The following is a 20,281-nucleotide window of genomic DNA, read 5'->3' on the forward strand; positions in this document are numbered from 1 at the left end:
TTCTTTCACCTCTGCTGGTCCACCAACCCTTGGTAATAAAAATAATACAATAACTATTGTTACGCTCTACTTAACACACATCAAAAAAACAGTGAAATGGGAAGAACATAGATGAAGAGAATTCACAAAAGTAAACTGGTAAAAGAAAGAAGTATAGTGCAATGTACGAGTAATTTACAACTATCAGTAAAAATACGTACAAAACAAAGTTACAGCAATATAAATAAGGTATACTGTCCAATGGTAAGTGCAAGGCTACAACAGATAGAAGGATAATGGCAATTAGAGATTTACTGTTCACTAAAGACAATTTATTTGTAATTCTTCATTATATTCTTGAGCTGACTGTGTCCTTAGATAATAAAACGGTCATCTTCATTTTCTTCATCTTCACCTGCTGTCCACATACTGCAGGCTTGACAGATGAAGACAGTGTGCTGCCAGCATATGCACAGAGAGCAGGTAGCTCACGAAGTCTTCGTCTTTCTGTTTACTTTTCCACACCATCAATGAATTTGTTTATCCTATTAACTTCTTCGGAATCCATTTCCACTCACAACACAAGTAAACAGTCAAACAATTCGTGTATACGAATAGTTGCGCGTCCAGGGTTAGAACCAAATTCAACAAACGGCAGTGGTCGCCCATAGTCAAAAGCACCGCACACTCACACAAACATCCACAGCGACAACAGAAGAGCAATTAGGGAGCGCTACCTGGCTATAAACAGTAGAGGAAGGTTGCAGGGTAGATATGGTGGAGGGAGAAATCTGTCCTGTAACAATTGTAGGCATAGTAACAAAAGAAGAATGCATGTGGTTGAAAAAACCGCTGCGCGGCGTCCCGAGGGTTAAAGTCCAGAAAAGTTTCCTGGCATTTTGTTCATCTGCATCCTAGACATCCCATGCCATTTCTACTACTGCGTCCCTTTCTGCCATTCATTCTCTTTCCTTGTCCTAAACTTGTTTACTCTGTTCTTTGGAACTCGTCACTATTCTTCTTTACTGTATTTATGCGAATAACAGCCACACATTTTATTTTAAAAATTGAGGCACGAAATTGGGTTGCAGGTTTTATTTGCGTCGATGTTGGTTTTTCTTTTTCAAAATCAGCCTTCGTAAAGTTAGGGTGTGGGGATTATTCGCGTAAATACGGTATTTGTCTTTCATTCTGAGCATTATTAACCCTTATCCTTTGATACAGCATGTCCCTTAAGTACAGTAAACAATCTTGAAAATAACGCACCCAACGTGGTACACATTTATCAAATTGTATCTTTCGGGGATACCTACAATTTTGTGTTGGTAAGCAACGCACGCTTGTGTGGGCGGCCTTACCCCATTATTTCGGTCATTTTTAAAGACTTTGTTTGTTACTTCCCATAACAGAATAGTTTGTAATCCCAAGTTTATCGGACATGACTTTACAAGTGTGTGTGTGTGTGTGTTTTAAAATCACACTTTGCACTTGATCACTTGACATAATAAAATTAGTAACTGCAGCCATTTGTAAATTTTGAACTAATCTCTGAGGAATATGCTCTTTAATGACCATCCTTGTGCATCTTCCTTTCTGCTGAGTTTGGAAGATTCTAATCTCCTTTCTCTTGTTCTAGGTGCTGACTGCGTTTTGTCACACACTTCACATCTTACGACCAGCGAAAGCACCTGGTTTTGCGTATGCGTGGCTGGAACTTGTATCTCACAGGGTGTTCATTGGAAGAATGTTAGCAATTACTCCTCAGCAGAAAGTAAGCTTAATTTCAACTAATTTATACTCTTTATTCAGTGTACTGTCCAACTTATTGCACAGAAGATGCAAGCTGTAGATCCACTAAAAGTATTGTTTCTTTAAATATTTCCTTTTAGCCCTAGATTATTGTTTATATTGATACTCCTCTTAGATAGGTCCATCAGTCGGAATAGTTACATACTTGAAGGGCAGGTGTGATAAATCAGCACAAGCTGCTTGAGTTTTCTGTTTCATACTTCTTGCAGTTCCAACTTCCAGGTTCTAGATGACATTTGATGATTTTTTATGTGGTCCTCAACTTTTGACCGGTACTGTATTTGTTCAGCTCCGTTCCTATGGGTATATATTGCATTTAGTGTACATTGATATACCTCCCACTGTGAATTGAATCTCAAAATTTTGGGTGCGAATTTTGAAGGACGGGGAGAAAAGTCTATTCGACACTCCATGTCATACTGTATCAGTGTGTAAGAAATTCTTTCTGACATTGTTGGTATTTACCCTACAATATTGATTAAAACAAGGTGTCAGATTGTTTTATTGGTTTATTTAGTAAAATAAAACGGAGCATCAAAATTTATGCAGAAGTAGCATAAATGCCATCAAATCGAAATACGTATATGCTGTAGCCAAAGTCATTAGTTTGTTATTCGTCGGCTGTAACTCGATCCGAGTATATATAACTTCTTCCTGCATACATTGACCAGTTCAACTCTGTTTATGGATGTGTTAACGATGACTAAACAGACCAATCCTGGCATAAAACATACGCCCACACAAATCACACTACCGAGCTCGATAGTTGCAGTCGCTTAAGTGCGGCCAGTATCCAGTATTCGGGAGATAATAGGTTCGAACCCCACTGTCAGCAGCCCTGAAGATGGTTTTCCGTTGTTTCCCATTTTCACACCAGGCATATGCTGGGCCTGTACCTTAATTAAGGCCACGGCCACTTCCTTCCCACTCCTAGCCCTTCCCTGTCCCATCATCGCCATAAGACATATCTGTGTTGCTGCGACATAAAGCAACTAGGAAAAGAAAAAAAATCACACTGAATGGATGGAGGAGGCCGGAGTTGTAATTGACAGTTTTTTTGCTTGTCACTTGGCCTCTTGATGTCTGCGGTGATCTCTTTCAAACAAGTTGATGTAGTGTTCCGCCACAGTGAGCAATCCACAGCACATTCTTCCCATGTCTGTATATCTATACCAGTACTCTTCATGATGTGTTTCAACTGGTCCTTAAAACGCTTAAGAGGAGCTCCATGAGGTCTACTGCCAGAGCTAAGTTCGCCATAAAGAATTTGGCGGGGAAGCCTGGTATTACCCATGTGGTGAACATGGCCTAACCATCTCACTTGATGAGTGATGATTATTGCCTCAATGCTATTTAGCTGTGCTTTATCGAGAACTGCCGTGTTGGTCACATAGTCCTCCCACTTATTCAAGATGAATCTCATTTTCTGTTGGTGGAAACACTCAAGTTTTTTGATATCATGGCGGTAGAGTATCCAATTTTCACAGCCATACAGCAGTGTGGAAATGACAACAACTTTGTACATCATGAGTTTGGTATGCAGTTTTAGATCTTTATTCATGAAGACTCTGTGCATTAACCATCCGAATGCTGCGTGAGCAGCCCCAATTCTTTTATCAATGTCTAGTTGACAGGTACACTGTTTAGACAAGATGCGTCCAAGATATGAAAAGTGATCAACCTGCTGTGTCTAAGAAGGAAATACTGAACTCAGGAAGTGTTAATCCTGGGGCAGGTTGTGCAAGTACCACATATATCACAAACACAGTAACACTGTGTATCGCTACAAACCCGTGGAGTGCAATCTGAAGCCACTGTTTTGAGGTTAAATGCTTCATTCCTTTCAGTGGGATATTCTATTACCAATCCTGTCAGGGAAATACTTAAAAGTTCTCTAATCTAACATAAATCCCTCATTGTATTCATATATTTATGTATTTTATCGCGTAATTCCCCCCCCCCCCCCGTTTTTTCTCGAAAAATTTACTTGAAAACCCTAGGGAGGGAATTACGCGAGTGGTGCTTCTAGGCATTCAGAAAGGAGGGGAAACGATGTATTAGGTAAAAGTTATATTTACGGTAATACCGGTATGTGAAAAAGTGGTACCTACCGGTATATATTTTCAATTAACACAAAAGAATACCACGGTTTCATTAGGCTACAATGAAGAGCAGCGATTCATTGTTTCTTTTCTCTCACTATTCTGCGGCCTCACTTTCGTCACTATCATCACTATTTTCAGGTTCAGATATCACATCATCGTCTTCATTTTCACTATTCCACAACATGTCATCCTCGGAACCGTCATGGCACAAGAAATTCCAGTTTTTTAAAACTCTTCTTAACAATATCGACACTAATTTTCTCCCACGCCCGGATTATCCACTTGCACATCATCGGTATTGATGGCTTCCTTATCTTGCCTCCTGGAGTCAGCTGATGAGATCCCGCCACCATCCATTCAGAATACAGGCGTTGAAGATGTTCTTTGAAAGGTTTGTTGACGCTGACATCTAAAGGGTGAAGAATGGACGTCAAACTTCCTGGGATGATGACAGGATGGGACTTCATCAGTTTCATTTCCTCTTTTACAGCTTCCACAAGGTGACCCTGGAAACTGTCTAGGGCAATAAGGGACTTCTTTTGTAATAATGCCCCTGTTTGTCTTCCCCAGACTTTCTCCAACCAATCCACAATCAAATCTGCTGTCATCCAGCCCTTTTCTTGAACTCGTAAGTGAATTCCATGTGGGGTAGTCTCCTTTGGTAATGTCTTCCTTTTAAGGATGGGATACGGTGGAAGTTTATTGCCGTCTGCTGTAATGCACAACATCACTGTGCATCTTAGACGCTCCGCTCCAGTCGTCTTCACAAGGACACTGTTTGAGCCAGTTGGAGCAACGGTGGTGTTATGTGGCATATCAAATACACTGGCGTTATAACCAGAGAGAGTAAATAGTCATATTGCTGTCGCACTTGTATTACGTAACGATGGAACTCTATTACCATATCTGTGTAGTCTCGAGGTAAACGCTGGCACAAAGGTGTTCTCATCCGTAAACTGAGATTTTGCCGTCTTATAAAACGAATCACCCAACCAATGCTTGCTTTAAAATCCTTTCTGTGAATGTTGAGCCTGGCAGCTATCTCACGAGCTTTGTTCTGAATCATTTCGTAAGAGACAGCACAACCATCATTCCGAAGTTCATTGACGTAAGCAATTACACCATTATAAATTTCGGGATATTTCCCTGTTTTAGGCCCACAGAAAGATTTGGAGCTTGCCTTTGCAGTCGTGAGTTTTTTTTTGTCTCCGCCAATACCGTATTGAATTAGGATCAACAGAGAAATGTCTTCCTGCATCTTTCACCCCGTTCTTATGAGCGTAAAATAACACATTTAATTTAAATTTTGCCGTGTAGTTTGAATATTTCGACATTATGACGACTTGTAACAAACTGACTTACAAACACGTCTGCAACTTCACTGTTCAAATTTACGGTATGTTGTGACAATGGAAACATTTTTGTCAAGTACCGCTGCGTTCATTGTTGTCCATTATCAAGTCGTTTGAAGGCCGCTCCAGTAAGAACAAACCAGGAGAGGGAATTGTGCGTGATATTAATCAAATCATTTTTAATGATGAAAAATCATTGGGGAGGGAAATATGATATAGATATTGATTCCCAATTAGTATATAAAAGTGTAAGATATTTAGTGAATGTAAATTTATATGAAGGAACTAGGCAAATTTAATGTTCGCCTGTTTATCAAAAACATGTCCTTTTGAGATGTATTTAAGGTCGGACCTGCCCCCTGATAGTGGAATTAAAGGGCCGCGGTATTTTGACCGTGCAGAGGTAGCATTATCATTAGTCTTTTAATTGAAGGCTGGAATGAATGGTTTGACGAAACATTAATTGTCTCCGTGCAATAAATAGAATTTAACTTTTGAGTCAAAAGGCTTAAATGAATATGAAAGACGAGAAGACCCTATAGATCTTTATATGGAATTATACATATTTTGTTTGGTGATATTATTAATATGTATTTTACCGCATTTTGTTGGGGTGACACAAAGATAAATGTAACTCTTTGTTTTACAAACATTGATTTATGAATATTTAATCCGTTAATAGCGATTATAAGATAAAGTTACCTTAGGGATAACAGCGTAATTTTTTTTTAGAGTTCATATCGACAAGAAAGATTGCGACCTCGATGTTGGATTAAGGAATATGATTAGATGTAGAAGTTTAATTAATAAGTCTGTTCGACTTTTAAATCCTTACATGATCTGAGTTCAGACCGACGTAAGCCAGGTCGGTTTCTATCTTTATAAGAAATGAATATTTTAGTACGAAAGGACCAAATATTCAAAATAATTTTTAATATAGGTGATAAATATTAAATACTACTTTGGCAGAGAAGTGTATTGAATTTAGAATTCAAAAATGTAAGAGTATTACAGGTAGTATTGTTAACAGAGATTTTAATAAGAATGTTAGGGGTCGTTATGTTGATCATTTGTGTATTGATTGGGGTAGCTTTTCTTACTTTATTGGAGCGGAAGGTTTTAGGTTACATTCAAATGCGTAAAGGACCTAATAAAGTAGGGTTTATTGGGTTGCCACAGCCTTTTGCTGATGCAATTAAGTTATTTTCTAAAGAGGGAACATATCCTGTAGCATCAAATTATTTAATATATTATTTTTCTCCTGTTTTTAGATTATTTTTGGCTTTAATGACTTGAATAATTTACCCTTTTTTAACAACTTTATTTACTTTTAACTTGGGTGTTTTTATTTTTTAGTATGCACAAGTTTAGGAGTGTATACTGTAATAATTGCGGGGTGATCATCTAATTCTAATTATGCATTATTAGGAGGGCTGCGGGCTGTTGCTCAGACGATTTTTTACGAAGTGAGATTGGCATTGATTTTGTTAAGATTTATTTTTTTAGTAGATAATTATTGTTTAATAAGATTTATGAGTCTTCAAGGCTACGTGTGATTTATATTTTTAACCTTTCCTCTTATGTTAGCATGATTTTCATCATGTTTAGCAGAAACTAATCGAACTCCTTTTGATTTTGCAGAAGGGGGTCGGAGTTGGTTTCGGGATTTAATGTTGAATATAGAAGTGGTGGATTTGCATTAATTTTTTTAGCTGAATACACTAGTATTTTGTTTATAAGAATATTGTTTTGTATAATTTTTTTGGGAGGGGATGTTTTATCAATTTTTTTTTTAAGTTGACTTTCTTAGCCTTTATATTTATTTGGGTCCGAGGAACTCTTCCTCGATTCCGGTTTGATAAATTAATATATTTGGCATGGAAGGCTTATTTACCTTTATCACTTAATTTTTTATTATTTTTTCTGGGGTTGAGGGTTTTTATATTTTCTTTACTTATTTAATGGATTTTATTTAGTAAAGTTAATAGAAGAATTGAACTTCTGTCTTATGTTTTCAAAACATATGCTTTCATAAGCTTAATAACTAGTTTACTAGGTTATCTCAAATATAAAAGATTAAAGGATTTAAGATGTAGTAGAGAAAGTATAGGACAGTAAGGATTTGACCAGTTAGAATATAAGGATCTTCCACAGGTCGAGCACCAATTCATGTTAAAAGGATGACAATAGAAACTATAGATCAATGACAATAGAAACTATAGATCAAAATAGAATTTGGTTAATTGGATAAAATTGGATTCCACGGAATTTATTATTTGCAGTAAAGGGGAGAATAAGAAGAATTGCAATAGATATTACTAATGCAATTACTCCACCCAACTTATTAGGGATAGATCGTAATGATATGCGAGGGGGGAGCTTATGCGATAAAATACGGTACTACATACCAGTACAGGCTGTTTTTTGCCTAAAATTTATTGAACAGTGAATACCTACACTCAGTCCTCATCGCTGTTTGAATCAGAATCGACCCTTTCACTAATTTTCACGATTTTATGCCAAAATCTTAAAATACCACTCACTATGGTTTCACTAATAATATGGATTATGAGTTAAAATACCGTTGCTTACTTCAGTGTACAGGGCTGGGAAATACACAGTTTTGCCGCTTGGTGCGCTCTTTTTAGTCATATAATTGCACGGGGGATGTACTCATTCAAACATTCACGAGCATGTTATGACATATTTTTGCACTTTATGAGCTTTCTTGTGCTATTGCAGGTGATTATAATTTAGTAACTGAAATTGACCGTAGTTATGTAATGCAAACATTGGATAATTCTTTTTAAAAAACATGGTGTCCTGTATAGTGTTCCTTACAGTAAATCAAAAACCTCAAAAGGGTGTGGTATTTCATTTCACAGATTTCCGAAAGACAAGGAACTTAAAAACTAAATGGTGTTTGACAATGTCTCGTCAAGGAAGTAGACTGGGATGTCTGTGGGAACCTGGTGTACATTCCACTGTTTCCAGGACTCAGATTAGTGTAAACACAGCACTATAAATCATACTTTCGAATGCCGTTCAATCTGTATTTCAAAGCTTTTCTCGGGCACAAACAAACACAATCACGGTACGGGAAGACCACACAAGAGGAAGGCTACAGAAATGGGGAAATGAAGCTAAACTCTACAAAAAAAATTGAACTTCATGTAGAACCAACCCCATCTACAGCCAGCAAAGAGAAGGGTCCTCCACCTGTAATTATCAGTGAACCATTATATAAAACCATAGGCACAAAGTGTTCTATTAAACTTAAACTATACAGCACTAAAGTAGGTTTGGAACTGGAAAGAATAGTTAGAAAATGTAGGAAACAAACAGCACTTACAGTAAAGCAGACAAATATTATTACCACTTAAAAAAAAAAAAAGATGCATCAACTCAAATCATCATCATTTCCCATTATCCAGCTGTAGCCTGGTAGGGGCTAATATGTTTCCTCTCCACTTTACTCTGTGTACCCGGAAGAGCTTTCTGAGGCACCATATCTGCTTTATCTATATAGGCTATTGTTACAATGGGTTTGCCACACCCAAAGGCATTTTATACCTACTTCCAGATTCAAAATTAGCCCGCCCCTAACATAGAGACAGGCGCCTTCCGTAACCGCTCCTCTGGAGTACAGATACTCCAGGTTTGCCCCTTACGCCATCTCCACCATATCAAAGTCCACCTTCTCCGCTGTAGATGCCGTTGAGGTCTTCACTCGTAACCCTGAGCTGGGACCCATACCAGATGTTACACATTGGGTCATTGTGTGCCCTGGGACTCACATAGGCAGGGGCACCACTCCTTGGGTAGGGCTGCCTCCGAAGAGGATCCTACCTGCTACCTGTGCATCAACTCAAATGAAAAAAAAGAAAAAAAACATGGACTTGAGAGTCAACTAAATAAAATTACAGAACTAGCTGAAGAAAGTGATTTTAAAGCAAATTTCTTGATTGAGCAGATTCAAGCTGTTGGTAAACAGAAGTGTAAATTCAGAGATAAATGCTATATAGGTGTGCATATTACTGTCCAGCAGGTCATCCACAGGCTACAGGTTCCTAAGATCTCTTGCGCTTACCACACCAAAAACTTTAAAAACTTGCATTGGCCAATCCAGAGGAGAGATAAGAATTACTTCTTTAGTACGAGCGTGTCTGATTGCAGAAAAGAAATCTTTACAGCACGATAATGAAAATGTTGCTTCTCTCATCATAGATGGCAATAAAATCGAGGCTGGTCTATGACAGGAATTTGGATAAGCTTCTTGGAATGGCTGATGTACTGTAGAGAGAGATCTGTTGATACTGAAGACAAGCTTTCTAATAAATTGCTCTGCATTCTGTTCAAAGCTCTATCCACACTGTCTTATTATTTTACACTCAACAAACAACCTTTCACATAAGTGTTAAAGCTAAGTTAAGCTGGGCAGTGATGAGAGATTCAAATTGTGACTCTGGAGTCCAATTACAAAGACTGTTGTTTAAGTATTAGCTTTTACGTATGTATAAACTTACTATAGATTCTCACAAACACTTTAAAACACCTTTGTAAATATTTATAAATTCACGTTGACTGTGGGTCCATAGTACGATGACTCATAACCTCAAGATACTGGTGTAAACAAGTTTCCAACAGACATGTTAACATCATATTGACGGATTATTCCCAATACAACAAAAATGGATAATAAGCATTATTCAGAACACGTGGTTTCTCCGTATCATAATCAGCTATATATTACCGAATTTTCACAAGTACTTGTCACAAGATCCATGCTGAACAAAAGAAGACAGTCAAAACTTGTGTCTTAGAAAGGCGATCCTTGCAAGAGAACTGAAAACTAAATTTGGTGACCCCACTTCTCATTGCTCATTTCCCAGCCTTGTGTAATAACGTAAGCAACGCAAAATACACTCCTGGAAATAATTTATTCCAATAATATGAGTAACTTTTATTAGTCATGTTGTCTATGAAACAATTTACTAATATTATTAGGAAGATCTACTAATAATTTTGACTCGTAAACTGCAGTAGAACCTCATTAATTTGAAGGCGTTGAGACTCAAAAATCGGACTTCGAATTATGTGATTTTGAATTAACCGCCAATTCGGAATTCAGAAGTGCCAACCCTTGCCGCGTTACAAAATATTCTAAGGCCTGTTACTGCATGCATTTAACCTTGATTCACAGTTTAAACCTTTCAAATGCCATGAAAAAAAACACTTATTTCCAAAATGTATCCAAGAAGATGCATTTACAGTATTCAAATGATGCACTTGGATAACTCACTGACAAACATAACCTCACGCAACGAAAGAAAAAGAAAAAAAAAAAGGCACGATTCAGCGGCAAGGAGAAATCTATGCTGGCTCCCATTTGCAAGTGCTTTATTCATTGGATTACTGTACTGTATGCATCTTAGAGCCTTTTACTTACACAGAAAGTACCCGATGCCCTTAAAACATCGTGGCTAATCGAACTTTCCTATGACTATCCTTGTACGATTTCCTGCCCTGGCACTTCTGGTGGTAGTGGTGGTGATTATTGTTTTAAGAGGAAGTACAACTAGGCAACCATCCTCTATATAACACTAATCAGAGGGAAAAAATGGAAGGGATCCGACACTTAAAAATTAAGATATTGGCCAAAGGAAGACAAGGGCCACAAAGGACTTGAAAATGAAAGACTCCCTAGGCCTCCATACGTAGTAAAGTCGGGGTCGAAAAAGAACAAGAGTTGACCAAGGGAGGTCGGATAGGATAGATGTAAGTGAGGAGCCTGGCACAAGTAAGTGGAAGCAATTCGAGGACGCAGCTAACGACCCCGTGGTATTATTCTGCCGCCCCCACCTACAGGAGGACCCGGCACTTCTCTCGTACTTCAGAAATGTAAACATTTGCCGCGTCACAAAGTATTCTAAGACCCATTAATGCATGCAATAGTGATGGGACATCCGATTCACGCCTTATTAGTCACCGCTCCTACTGCGTCTGTGTAGTATGTGCTGGTAAGACAGCAGCAACAGCATTCAGTGCTCGCAGCTGCCATCTGGTCTTCATACTATGAACTCCTTTATTAGAAAAAAATGCTAGTCACTCTATAATACATTGAAGGTTTCCGGCGACGCAGGGTGGGAAAGGTTAGGATTAGGAAGGTAGCAGCCATGGCCTGAATTAAGGTACAGTCCCAGCATTTCCTGGTGTGAAAATGGGGAAATTACGGAAAACCAGCTTAACGGCTGCCGACGGTGGGATTCGAACCCACCGTCCTCCAAATGCAAGCACATAGCTACGCGATACTAACCGCACGACAACTCGCTCAGTCATTTTTGAAAATATGTATTTTTCTATCAGCTGAGGATTTTTTTTAAATCGTCATATTTTGTATAGGCTACCCAAGATGTACAGCATCTCGCTGGTTTTCTGATTCAACATACTGTTGGTTAAGTTATTGCGTCTGTCCACATATGATTGAAGTCTTGTGCAACGATGTGACATATGAACTGAGAGAATTCTGAGCCGTTCTTCTCAATATAAAACCGGTACTTTTGAGTGGACATGAGCATGAGTCATAGTCATAGGGCAGGCTAGAGTCGAGTTTAATTATCAAATGTCAACTAAGTTATAATACTAAGATTCATTAAACTAATAAATAGTATAACCTAATAGCCTACCTACTTACTAGCTACTTCAGAATTATGTTTTGACTAGCTTTTTAACACTGCAAATAAATTCATCTACTGTATTATTTAAACCTCCCTGTAAGAAGAGGACAGTGAATGCAAATGAGTATTATTTTCAAATGAGCTGAGCTCGAGAGTCCATTAGCATACGATTCTTTCAGTGTACCGTCGCTCCGTGTGTATCTTGTGTCTCACTGAGCCGTGCTCGTTCACGATTCTTTCAATGTGCCGTGATTCACTGTCTCGCTGCAGCGGAAGCTCGGCTCCCCGTCAACGTCCAGCGAGTGCGCCACTCAGCACTGTCCGCTGGGAGTGATCTGAAACGTGTGCCGTGAGCTCGCCGTTCCTGTGAATCGAATCACTCGGACACTTGAATGAATCGATACACTGCTTCGAATCATGCATTCCGTAGCCACCACTAGTATGCAATCACCTCGATTCACAGTTTAAACCTTTCAAATGTCATGGAGAAAACTGTTTTCGAAATGTATCCAGCAAGGTGCATATACAATGTTCAAATAATACAGTTGGGTAAATCGCTGACAAACACAACCTCACGCAGCGAAAGGAAAAATAAATTATGCTGGTTCCCGTGTGGAAATGCATTATTTTTTGGATTACTGTACTGTTTACAATTTTAGATGCCTCGTATTCGTACGGAAAGTGCCTGACGCCCTTAAAACTTTGTATCTTATTGAACTATCGTATGACGAGGGGATAAAGTTTCTTGCTTCCGTGTGCATTGCAACACAGTACAATGAGCCCCACCCTTGTACGATTTCCGGCTGGTACTTTCTCCTTTAAAACCATAAGACCGTTTGGGCTTCTCACTAAAGAAACCAATGCAGAGTTTCATCAGCAATAACAATATTGTTCGGTGCCTACGAATTGATTATATAGTTTTTGCGGATTCTGTTTTTTCCGCACACTGCCTGCTGCGTGATATTACGGCGTTCCTTAAATGGTTGAATACAAAAGAATTCTGATTTCATTCAACCTAGCAATTACAAAGCACACTGTAGACACACTGAAGTGAGTGTAAGTGTGGAAAGCTACCCCTCCACGTTCCGGAACATGCGTTCTATCATGATGCAGATAAATTTTAAATTACTCTATAACGTACTATTTATTTATAATGTAAATCCAGGTTTGAATTAAAAGTCTGAATTTCATTAATGGGCCCAACATTGTAGTTCGAATTACTAATTATCCGTATTTCGAATTAAACCATTTTAATAACATGCAAAACTGCATCTCATGCTTCCGGGAACGAGAGATTCTTCGAATTAGGTGGGATTTTGAATTAACCAATTTTGAATTATCGAGGTTCTACTGTATTTACTATAATTATTATCTAATAACTGTATGAAATATAATACTAATAATATTAGTGGAATATGTTTTATGAAACATGGCCCTGTACTTTGCACTGTCTCGCAGAGAACTGATGTCACTTGATCGTTGTATGGTAGCAGCCCGCCTCTAGTTCCTTACAGATGCAGTTGATGTAGATGGGGTGGATTATCCGTCACAGAAACACGCCTTTTCGTAGGGAGCTGATGAATGTAGTTTCCTACAGATGCAGTTGATGTGGGTGGGGGTTGATCATCAGGCACAGGAATATGGTGATTTTCGCTCTCGATGTCATTACCGTAGTCATCATCATCATCATTTGAAGACTCATAACCATCTACACTGCCAGAAGGAATGGCTAATAACTCTTCCTAAGCAGACTGTAGGTGATCATCATCTAAGTACTTTGCATTCATCTTGATAGTCAACTTATAATGCTAATGAAAATATCAGGTTATACCGTAACTTACAAATTATAGATATGATATAGGCTTTTCGTCTTATGCAGTGTCAAGAAAATAAGGTGAAATTCTTTACATTTCACAGAGATCTTTGCTCATCATCAGAAGAAAATCTTGACTGTCTCCGAGAAAGGCTTCTCACACAATGAGCTTTGAATTTACATGTTATAATAGAAGTGGAAATGGTGTGTTCATTCGCCACCAGATGGCTCCCCTGACACAGTACAGCGCTAGCGTTCGAAGCAGAAGCTAACGAAACCATCAGAATAAGTCTGAGTGGGTCACATAACATGTGTACACAACATATGACTTTGACACAAGCCCAGAATGAAACATCTGGCAGTGAGGGCTTGTGTCAATGTGGTGTACTTGTTTAGGGGCTGATGACTTCACTTTTCCGCCTCTCAAACAACAACAACAATAACTAACATACTCCGCGTATACTTTATTTATAAATGCTTCACCAGTCTGTTTTTACAAAACACATGTTTACATTCACTGTCGGGTGCCATTTTGACCTCACTGCATGATGGGTCTCAGGAGGAACACACCAATATAATCCTTGAACACCAGGTAATTGAGCAAAATATTAGTGTAGAGTACCTCTAAAACAGGGCCATCCAGCTATTGCGCTCCGGGAGCACTGGGCAGTCAGACTAGCGCTCCTTCCCCTACCACCACTACAGTGTGGCAGCGAGGAGACCTGAGACAGACGGACGATGTTTGAACCGCGCTGACTAGATACGGACATACAGTCGTGCAGCCGACGGCTTTTGTGGGTTTGTTGATATCATATTGATAGTGCTGTTTTGCCATAACAAATATACCCCATATATAAATCGAAAGGAACTCCGATGTATGGTATATGCAGGAAACGAAATCAAGTATTAAGTAAAGAATAATGTGATTTATTTAAAACTGAAATTTTAACATATCTGAGAGGAAAATTCAACAAAATTTTACCAAAATGAACAGATAGTATAGACCTTAAGTGACTTTTGCTCAGTCGTTTTTACGAGCTTTTAGTTTTGGAGCAAACAATCTTCTCCAAATTGGGTACAATATTTCTGGACACAGCTATTCTTAAACAATTGCGCAAGTTTCTATCGCTCATCGTTGCACGATGTTTGCTTTTGGTAAGCTTAAGGACCGAAAAGAAACGCTTACAAATGTACGTTGAGCCGAATATTGACAGAACTTTACATGCATGTTTATACAAAAGGGGGTATTCTTCTTGCGGAAAGCCACTGTAAAATTCTTCTAAACTTCGTGACATGAGAAAGCGGTCTTTAAGACGAACATTGCACTGCAGTTCAATCAACTCTAATTGAAATAGCTGTGGAGCACTGTCTGCACTAAGAGAAAACGGTCGAACAAATACATCTAACACGGTTTGCAGTTCTGATAATTCTGAAAATCTTTTGTCAAACTCTTCTTGTAATTGGTGAATTACCTGCAAATACTCATCAAAGTCGACACCTTCTTTCACTGTTTCAAGCAATGGAAAATGTCCTGTGTTCCTTGCACGCAACTGGTTTTCCCACAAAATCAATTTTCTTTTGAATGCTTGAATTTTTTCCACCATATCGCAGATATTGTGCTTTTCACCTTGAAGCGAAGTGTTCAGAGTATTCAGATGGGCAGTAATGTCGCTTAAAAATGCCAAGTCCGCCACCCACTTTGGATCACGCAAAAGAATTTCGGGCCGCCCTTTCATGTCACAAAAGGTATCTATTTCGTTCCGCAAGCAAAAAATACGATGAAGCACCTTCGCCTTGCTCAGCCATCTTACTTCTGCGTGGTACGGGATATCCGGATACTCCGCTTCGATGTCATCCAAGAACTCTTTGAATTGACGGTGTGTGAGTCCATGGGAGCGAAGAAAATTTACCAGTCGCACAACTGTTCCCATTACGTCTTTAAGCTTGGCGACTTTTGCACAGATTGCCTCCTGGTGTATCAAGCAATGAACCGCCGCCATTAGGGTACTACCGCTCTCAGCCATTTTTAATTTTACATAGCTGAGGAACCCTGTGCGTAGACCACGTAAAGCAGGAGCTCCATCCGTCGTTACACTCGTCAACCGCTCCCATTTTAATCCCATTGACTCAAAAACACCCTCCACTGCTTGGAAAATATCGAAACCGGTAGTTGTGTCTTTGAGGGCTACCAAGTCTAGGAAATCCTCGGTGACCCGAAGATCGTCATCCACCCCTCGAATGAAAATAACGAGCTGAGCTGTGTCCGCAATGTCGGTTGATTCGTCGAGGGCGATGGAAAAGGATACAAACTTTGCTGCCTTCTCCATTAATTGCTGTTCCATATCAACGGCCATGTCGTCTATTCTGCGAGCCACAGTTTGAGGAGAAAGAGAGATTTTGTCAAATTTCTCAACTAGCTCCATAGGACAAATACACGCCGCCGCGTCCATTAGGCACTCCTTGATTAAATTCCCTTCCGTGAAGGGTTTCCCAGCCTTGGCAATTCGCAGCGAACATTTGTAGCTTGCTCATAAAATGGGTCCACCAACCTCACTCTCCTCAGTCTCCTGTCAGACAGAAATACAGCAAGTCACAATTTTAGTGTTCTTCAGATAATTCAATCATTTCTTCATTCCCGTTTGTAAACAAGCATTTTGAAATTAAAACAATAATACTTACAGAATAGTGCTGCTTGAAATTTTCTTTCAATTCTTCCAACTTCGATTGGTGACTGGCGCCTGTCAAATCACCGTAATCATCCCTGTGGTTGGCACTGTAGTGCCTTTCTAAATTGTGTTTCTTTAAACACATTAAATTTCGATGGCACACTAAACATTTGGCATGCCCTTTGTAAGCTGTACAGAAAAATGAAATTTCCCATTCTTCTTTAAAGGCTGCTGCTTCACCACTCCTTCTTTTTTTTGTATGATGTTCAGTCATGACAACTGTGAAACATGTAGTTATACTCTGTCAACAAAGCGCATTGGACTAGACTAGCGACTGAAGGATCGGCTGCTCGCTCAGCCAGCCAAGCTCCTCCCACCACTACCGAAACTACTGTACCTTCCCCAAAGCGCTCGGAGCACTGGCTGAGAGCACAGCCAGAGCACTAGCGCTCGAGGAGCGCTCTTTGGATGGCCCTGCTCTAAAAGCTTCAAAAAATCGTGATATTTTTAAAAAACATATAATAAACTCCTGTGAATTCAATTTGCTTTGCAATGTTGTTCATTAATCTGGCCAGATCCAGATTGTAAAAAAAAAAAAATTCTGAATCTTGAAGTTCTTTGCAATTTTCTTTTCAATATGTGTCTCAAGTTGAGATGCTAAATATGTTTGTGTTACTACATCGTCATAGAATGCATGATGCACACGTTTCAAGATAACGACAAGGAATACTATCTACCGTCTGCACTTTAAAAAAGATAGTGGGTTTTTTTTGGTAGTAACATGAAACAGTGTGAGCTAGTTCAAAAAACTCATTATTGTGTGTAATTCCAAGAATTGCGGCTGGAGAATTTTAAAATGGCCATAATTTAGAGGTGTCTGATAGGAAAAGATTTAACTCTATGTGGGAAAAACTTGGATTGATGATGGGGGATGGGGAAACCCTTTTCAGAGGTAGAGAGATTGCCTCTGTCTTTACGTTTCCTTATTTTCCCTTATATCTCTACTAACTACAATATTTTTGGTAAAATGAACTCTGATCTACTTGGATATTCACTTATGAAATAGAATTTTTTGGTTAAAAAGTTCTCCAATCTATCTGGGTATCCACATACGTAAATATAATCTTTATCTTCTAAGAATGCTTGTATCATGTTTGTCTTATGATTACTAGTCAAAAGTTTACATTGTCATGCTCTCCCCTGTTTCCCAAATTATTAAAGCACTGCTATGGTTGTTTCAGGGTTGGGGAATGTATGCTCAACTCCTTATCGATCTGTTCAAATTCTTGGCACCCTTCCTGCGTAATGCTGAATTGGCCAAGCCTGTGACATTACTGTACAAAGGAACTCTGAGAGTTCTGCTAGTTTTGTTACATGACTTCCCAGAATTTTTATGCGACTATCATTACGGTTTCTGTGATGTTATCCCACCAAACTGCATCCAGGTAAGAAGTTATTATTTACTACATTTTGGGTCTGTTTTGAAGCTGTTCATGGATTTCATTTTGTTCCTTATCTTTTTCAGATGCGTAACTTAATTCTTTCTGCCTTTCCAAGAAATATGAGGCTTCCTGATCCTTTCACCCCGAATTTGAAAGTCGACATGCTTCCCGAGATTACTCATGCACCACGAGTGCTCAGTAATTTTTCTTCAATGATCCAGCCAATGAGTTTTAAAAAGGTTTGTTCTTTTATTTTAATTTATTCTTCTTGCAAACTCTGTAGTTGGGGAACATGAGGGACATCTCAAGAAGAGGCTCTTTCTTTTTTTAAATTAAATTTTACATCTTCAAATCTCTTAAGAACGTTATTCTTAACTACCTTAAAAATTTTTGATTGTACTCCTTGCCCTGTGCTGTAAGCTGCTGCCATTGGTATTTCTCTTCGTTAGAATTTGTCTTCAATTTCTCTTTTCCCCCATTCACTGAAATTCCTATTCATTTGTTGCATTCTTCACCATCACCTACCACTTGCATTACATTCCTGTATGTTGTACTGAAGGTCTAAGTTTTGCTAAATGCCACATTTCAAACAAGACTTAAAAAGTCTTATAAAAAACACAGATTGGATATACATTTTAGGGTGTTAATTTTTTAGTCATATACAGCACAGGTTTTGTAAATTCAGCACAGATATTAATGCAATAATGTCAGGTTTTAAATACTTTGTGAGCTGACTCAGAAATCATTGCCAGACTGAGTGACTCAGACGGTTGAGGCACTGACCTTCTGACCTCAGTCCGGTGGTATTTGAAGGTGCTGAAATACGTTGGCCTCGTGTCAGTAGATTTACTGCCACGAAAAAGAACACCTGTGGGACTAAATTCCAGCACCTTTGCGTCTCCAAAAACCATAAAGTAGTTTGTAGGACGTAAAGCCAACGACATTATTATCGGAAATCATTATTAAATAACCTTGGAGAGAGATTTGAAGCATGTTAACATGTAAAGCATAATACCGTGGAACCTTGATTCTCCATTTTTGGAGGGACCCTGAAAAAAAAAAAAAAAAAAAAAAAAGATGTACAACATAGGAAAACGGAAAATCCGGGAATGAATGAACCATGAACAATATGGCTAAACATCACAAGAAAGAAATACGCATACTTAAAATCTTACAAACACACCTAAACCAAACCAAACTACAGTCCCATTGGGCCTTCCGTCTGCCTAGCGACCGCTGCTCGGTCCAAACGCCTGCCATAAAATAGCACCTCAATTAAAGGTAATCGTAGAATAAGTGAACCTGGAACCAGCCCTCATATCCAGGTAAAAATGCCTGACCTGGCCGGGAATCGAACCTGGGTCCTCCAGGTGAGAGGCAGGCAAGTTCGACCGCAGTGCTGGCTTCAAACATTAATTACTGGTACGCGACTTAAAAGTCTCAAAACTTTACATTCAGTTTTACCACGGAAACTTTGTCAGTTTCCTTTGAAAACTGCTTTCAGTTCAGCAACTTTGATCGGTCAAACTGTTCGAAAACCTAATAACATGAAGCCAAACAATCGACCTCAAGTATTTTTTAATTCTCTAGTCTAATAAAATAAAGTGCATTAGATACAAAAGTGCCCAACATGATTGCGAAATCCCTTTTTCTTTAAATCTTCCATTGTGATTTGGTCACCGGTATACTGTTCGTAGTCAGTTTGTGGAAATGTTGTACAGCGCAAATTAGGCCTATGGCCTACATCAACTTTTAAAGGTTATGTTGAACTCGAGAATATTGTTTCGAATGTAAGTATCGATTCTCAAGTTTTCAAATGCATTATATTCAGTTATGTCCATCACTAATTACGATTAAATTAGAAAGAGAAAAAATATCATCAAAACTTCCGAATTTACGGTTATTCGCGGCCTTGAGTTCAGCTGGCAAACGCGCTCGCTGTCCAAATCGGTACTAGTGCAAAATGATGCAAAGGTTTTTGCATGTAACGTGCGCAAATGAAACGACTGCGGTTTTAACATTTTAACACAATAACGTGAAATTCCTAGTTTTACATTAGGACCAAAACAGTAATAGGCAATCCCAAAACCTCTCATGGCTTTATGTATGTAAGGTGCAACATCTGGTCTCATCTTGATAACGTAATCATATACGATAATATTAAAATACTAAATTTGTGTTACTTAAGAAGGAGCAGTTTAGATTTCTGCCTGAAAGCTGAGTGACTATACAGTGCCTTGAGGGAAGTGCCGAAAACCTGTTCGGCGATACACTCGGAAAAAGCAAAAAAAGTAAACGGACGAAACTTGTTCCGTCTTCAAGTAGAGCTGTCGAAATGCGCTCTATCTCCTTCCAATTGTTGTGGACACTCTCTGGTTTGTGATTTTGATTCTCTAAACAATACCACCCGAATGCGATGCTAAGATGGTTGGTCCCTT

The 20,281-nt window shown here is 38.8% G+C and overlaps 1 protein-coding gene across 7 annotated transcripts in view; it reads left to right on the top strand.

Moving 5' to 3' along the window:
* Positions 1-20,281, top strand: part of Not1 (CCR4-NOT transcription complex subunit 1) — a 403,150-nt gene that overhangs the window by 345,838 nt on the left and 37,031 nt on the right. For all 7 annotated transcript variants that reach the window (XM_067156230.2, XM_067156231.2, XM_067156233.2 and 4 more), the window contains exons 34-36: positions 1,616-1,750; positions 17,643-17,846; positions 17,927-18,082. In XM_067156230.2, the coding sequence (XP_067012331.2) occupies positions 1,616-1,750; positions 17,643-17,846; positions 17,927-18,082 (495 nt within the window). The remainder of the gene's footprint in view (positions 1-1,615; positions 1,751-17,642; positions 17,847-17,926; positions 18,083-20,281) is intronic.

This window comes from Anabrus simplex, chromosome 12 (assembly GCF_040414725.1).
Source record: "Anabrus simplex isolate iqAnaSimp1 chromosome 12, ASM4041472v1, whole genome shotgun sequence".
In the NCBI taxonomy this organism is placed as follows: Eukaryota; Metazoa; Arthropoda; class Insecta; order Orthoptera; family Tettigoniidae; genus Anabrus; species Anabrus simplex.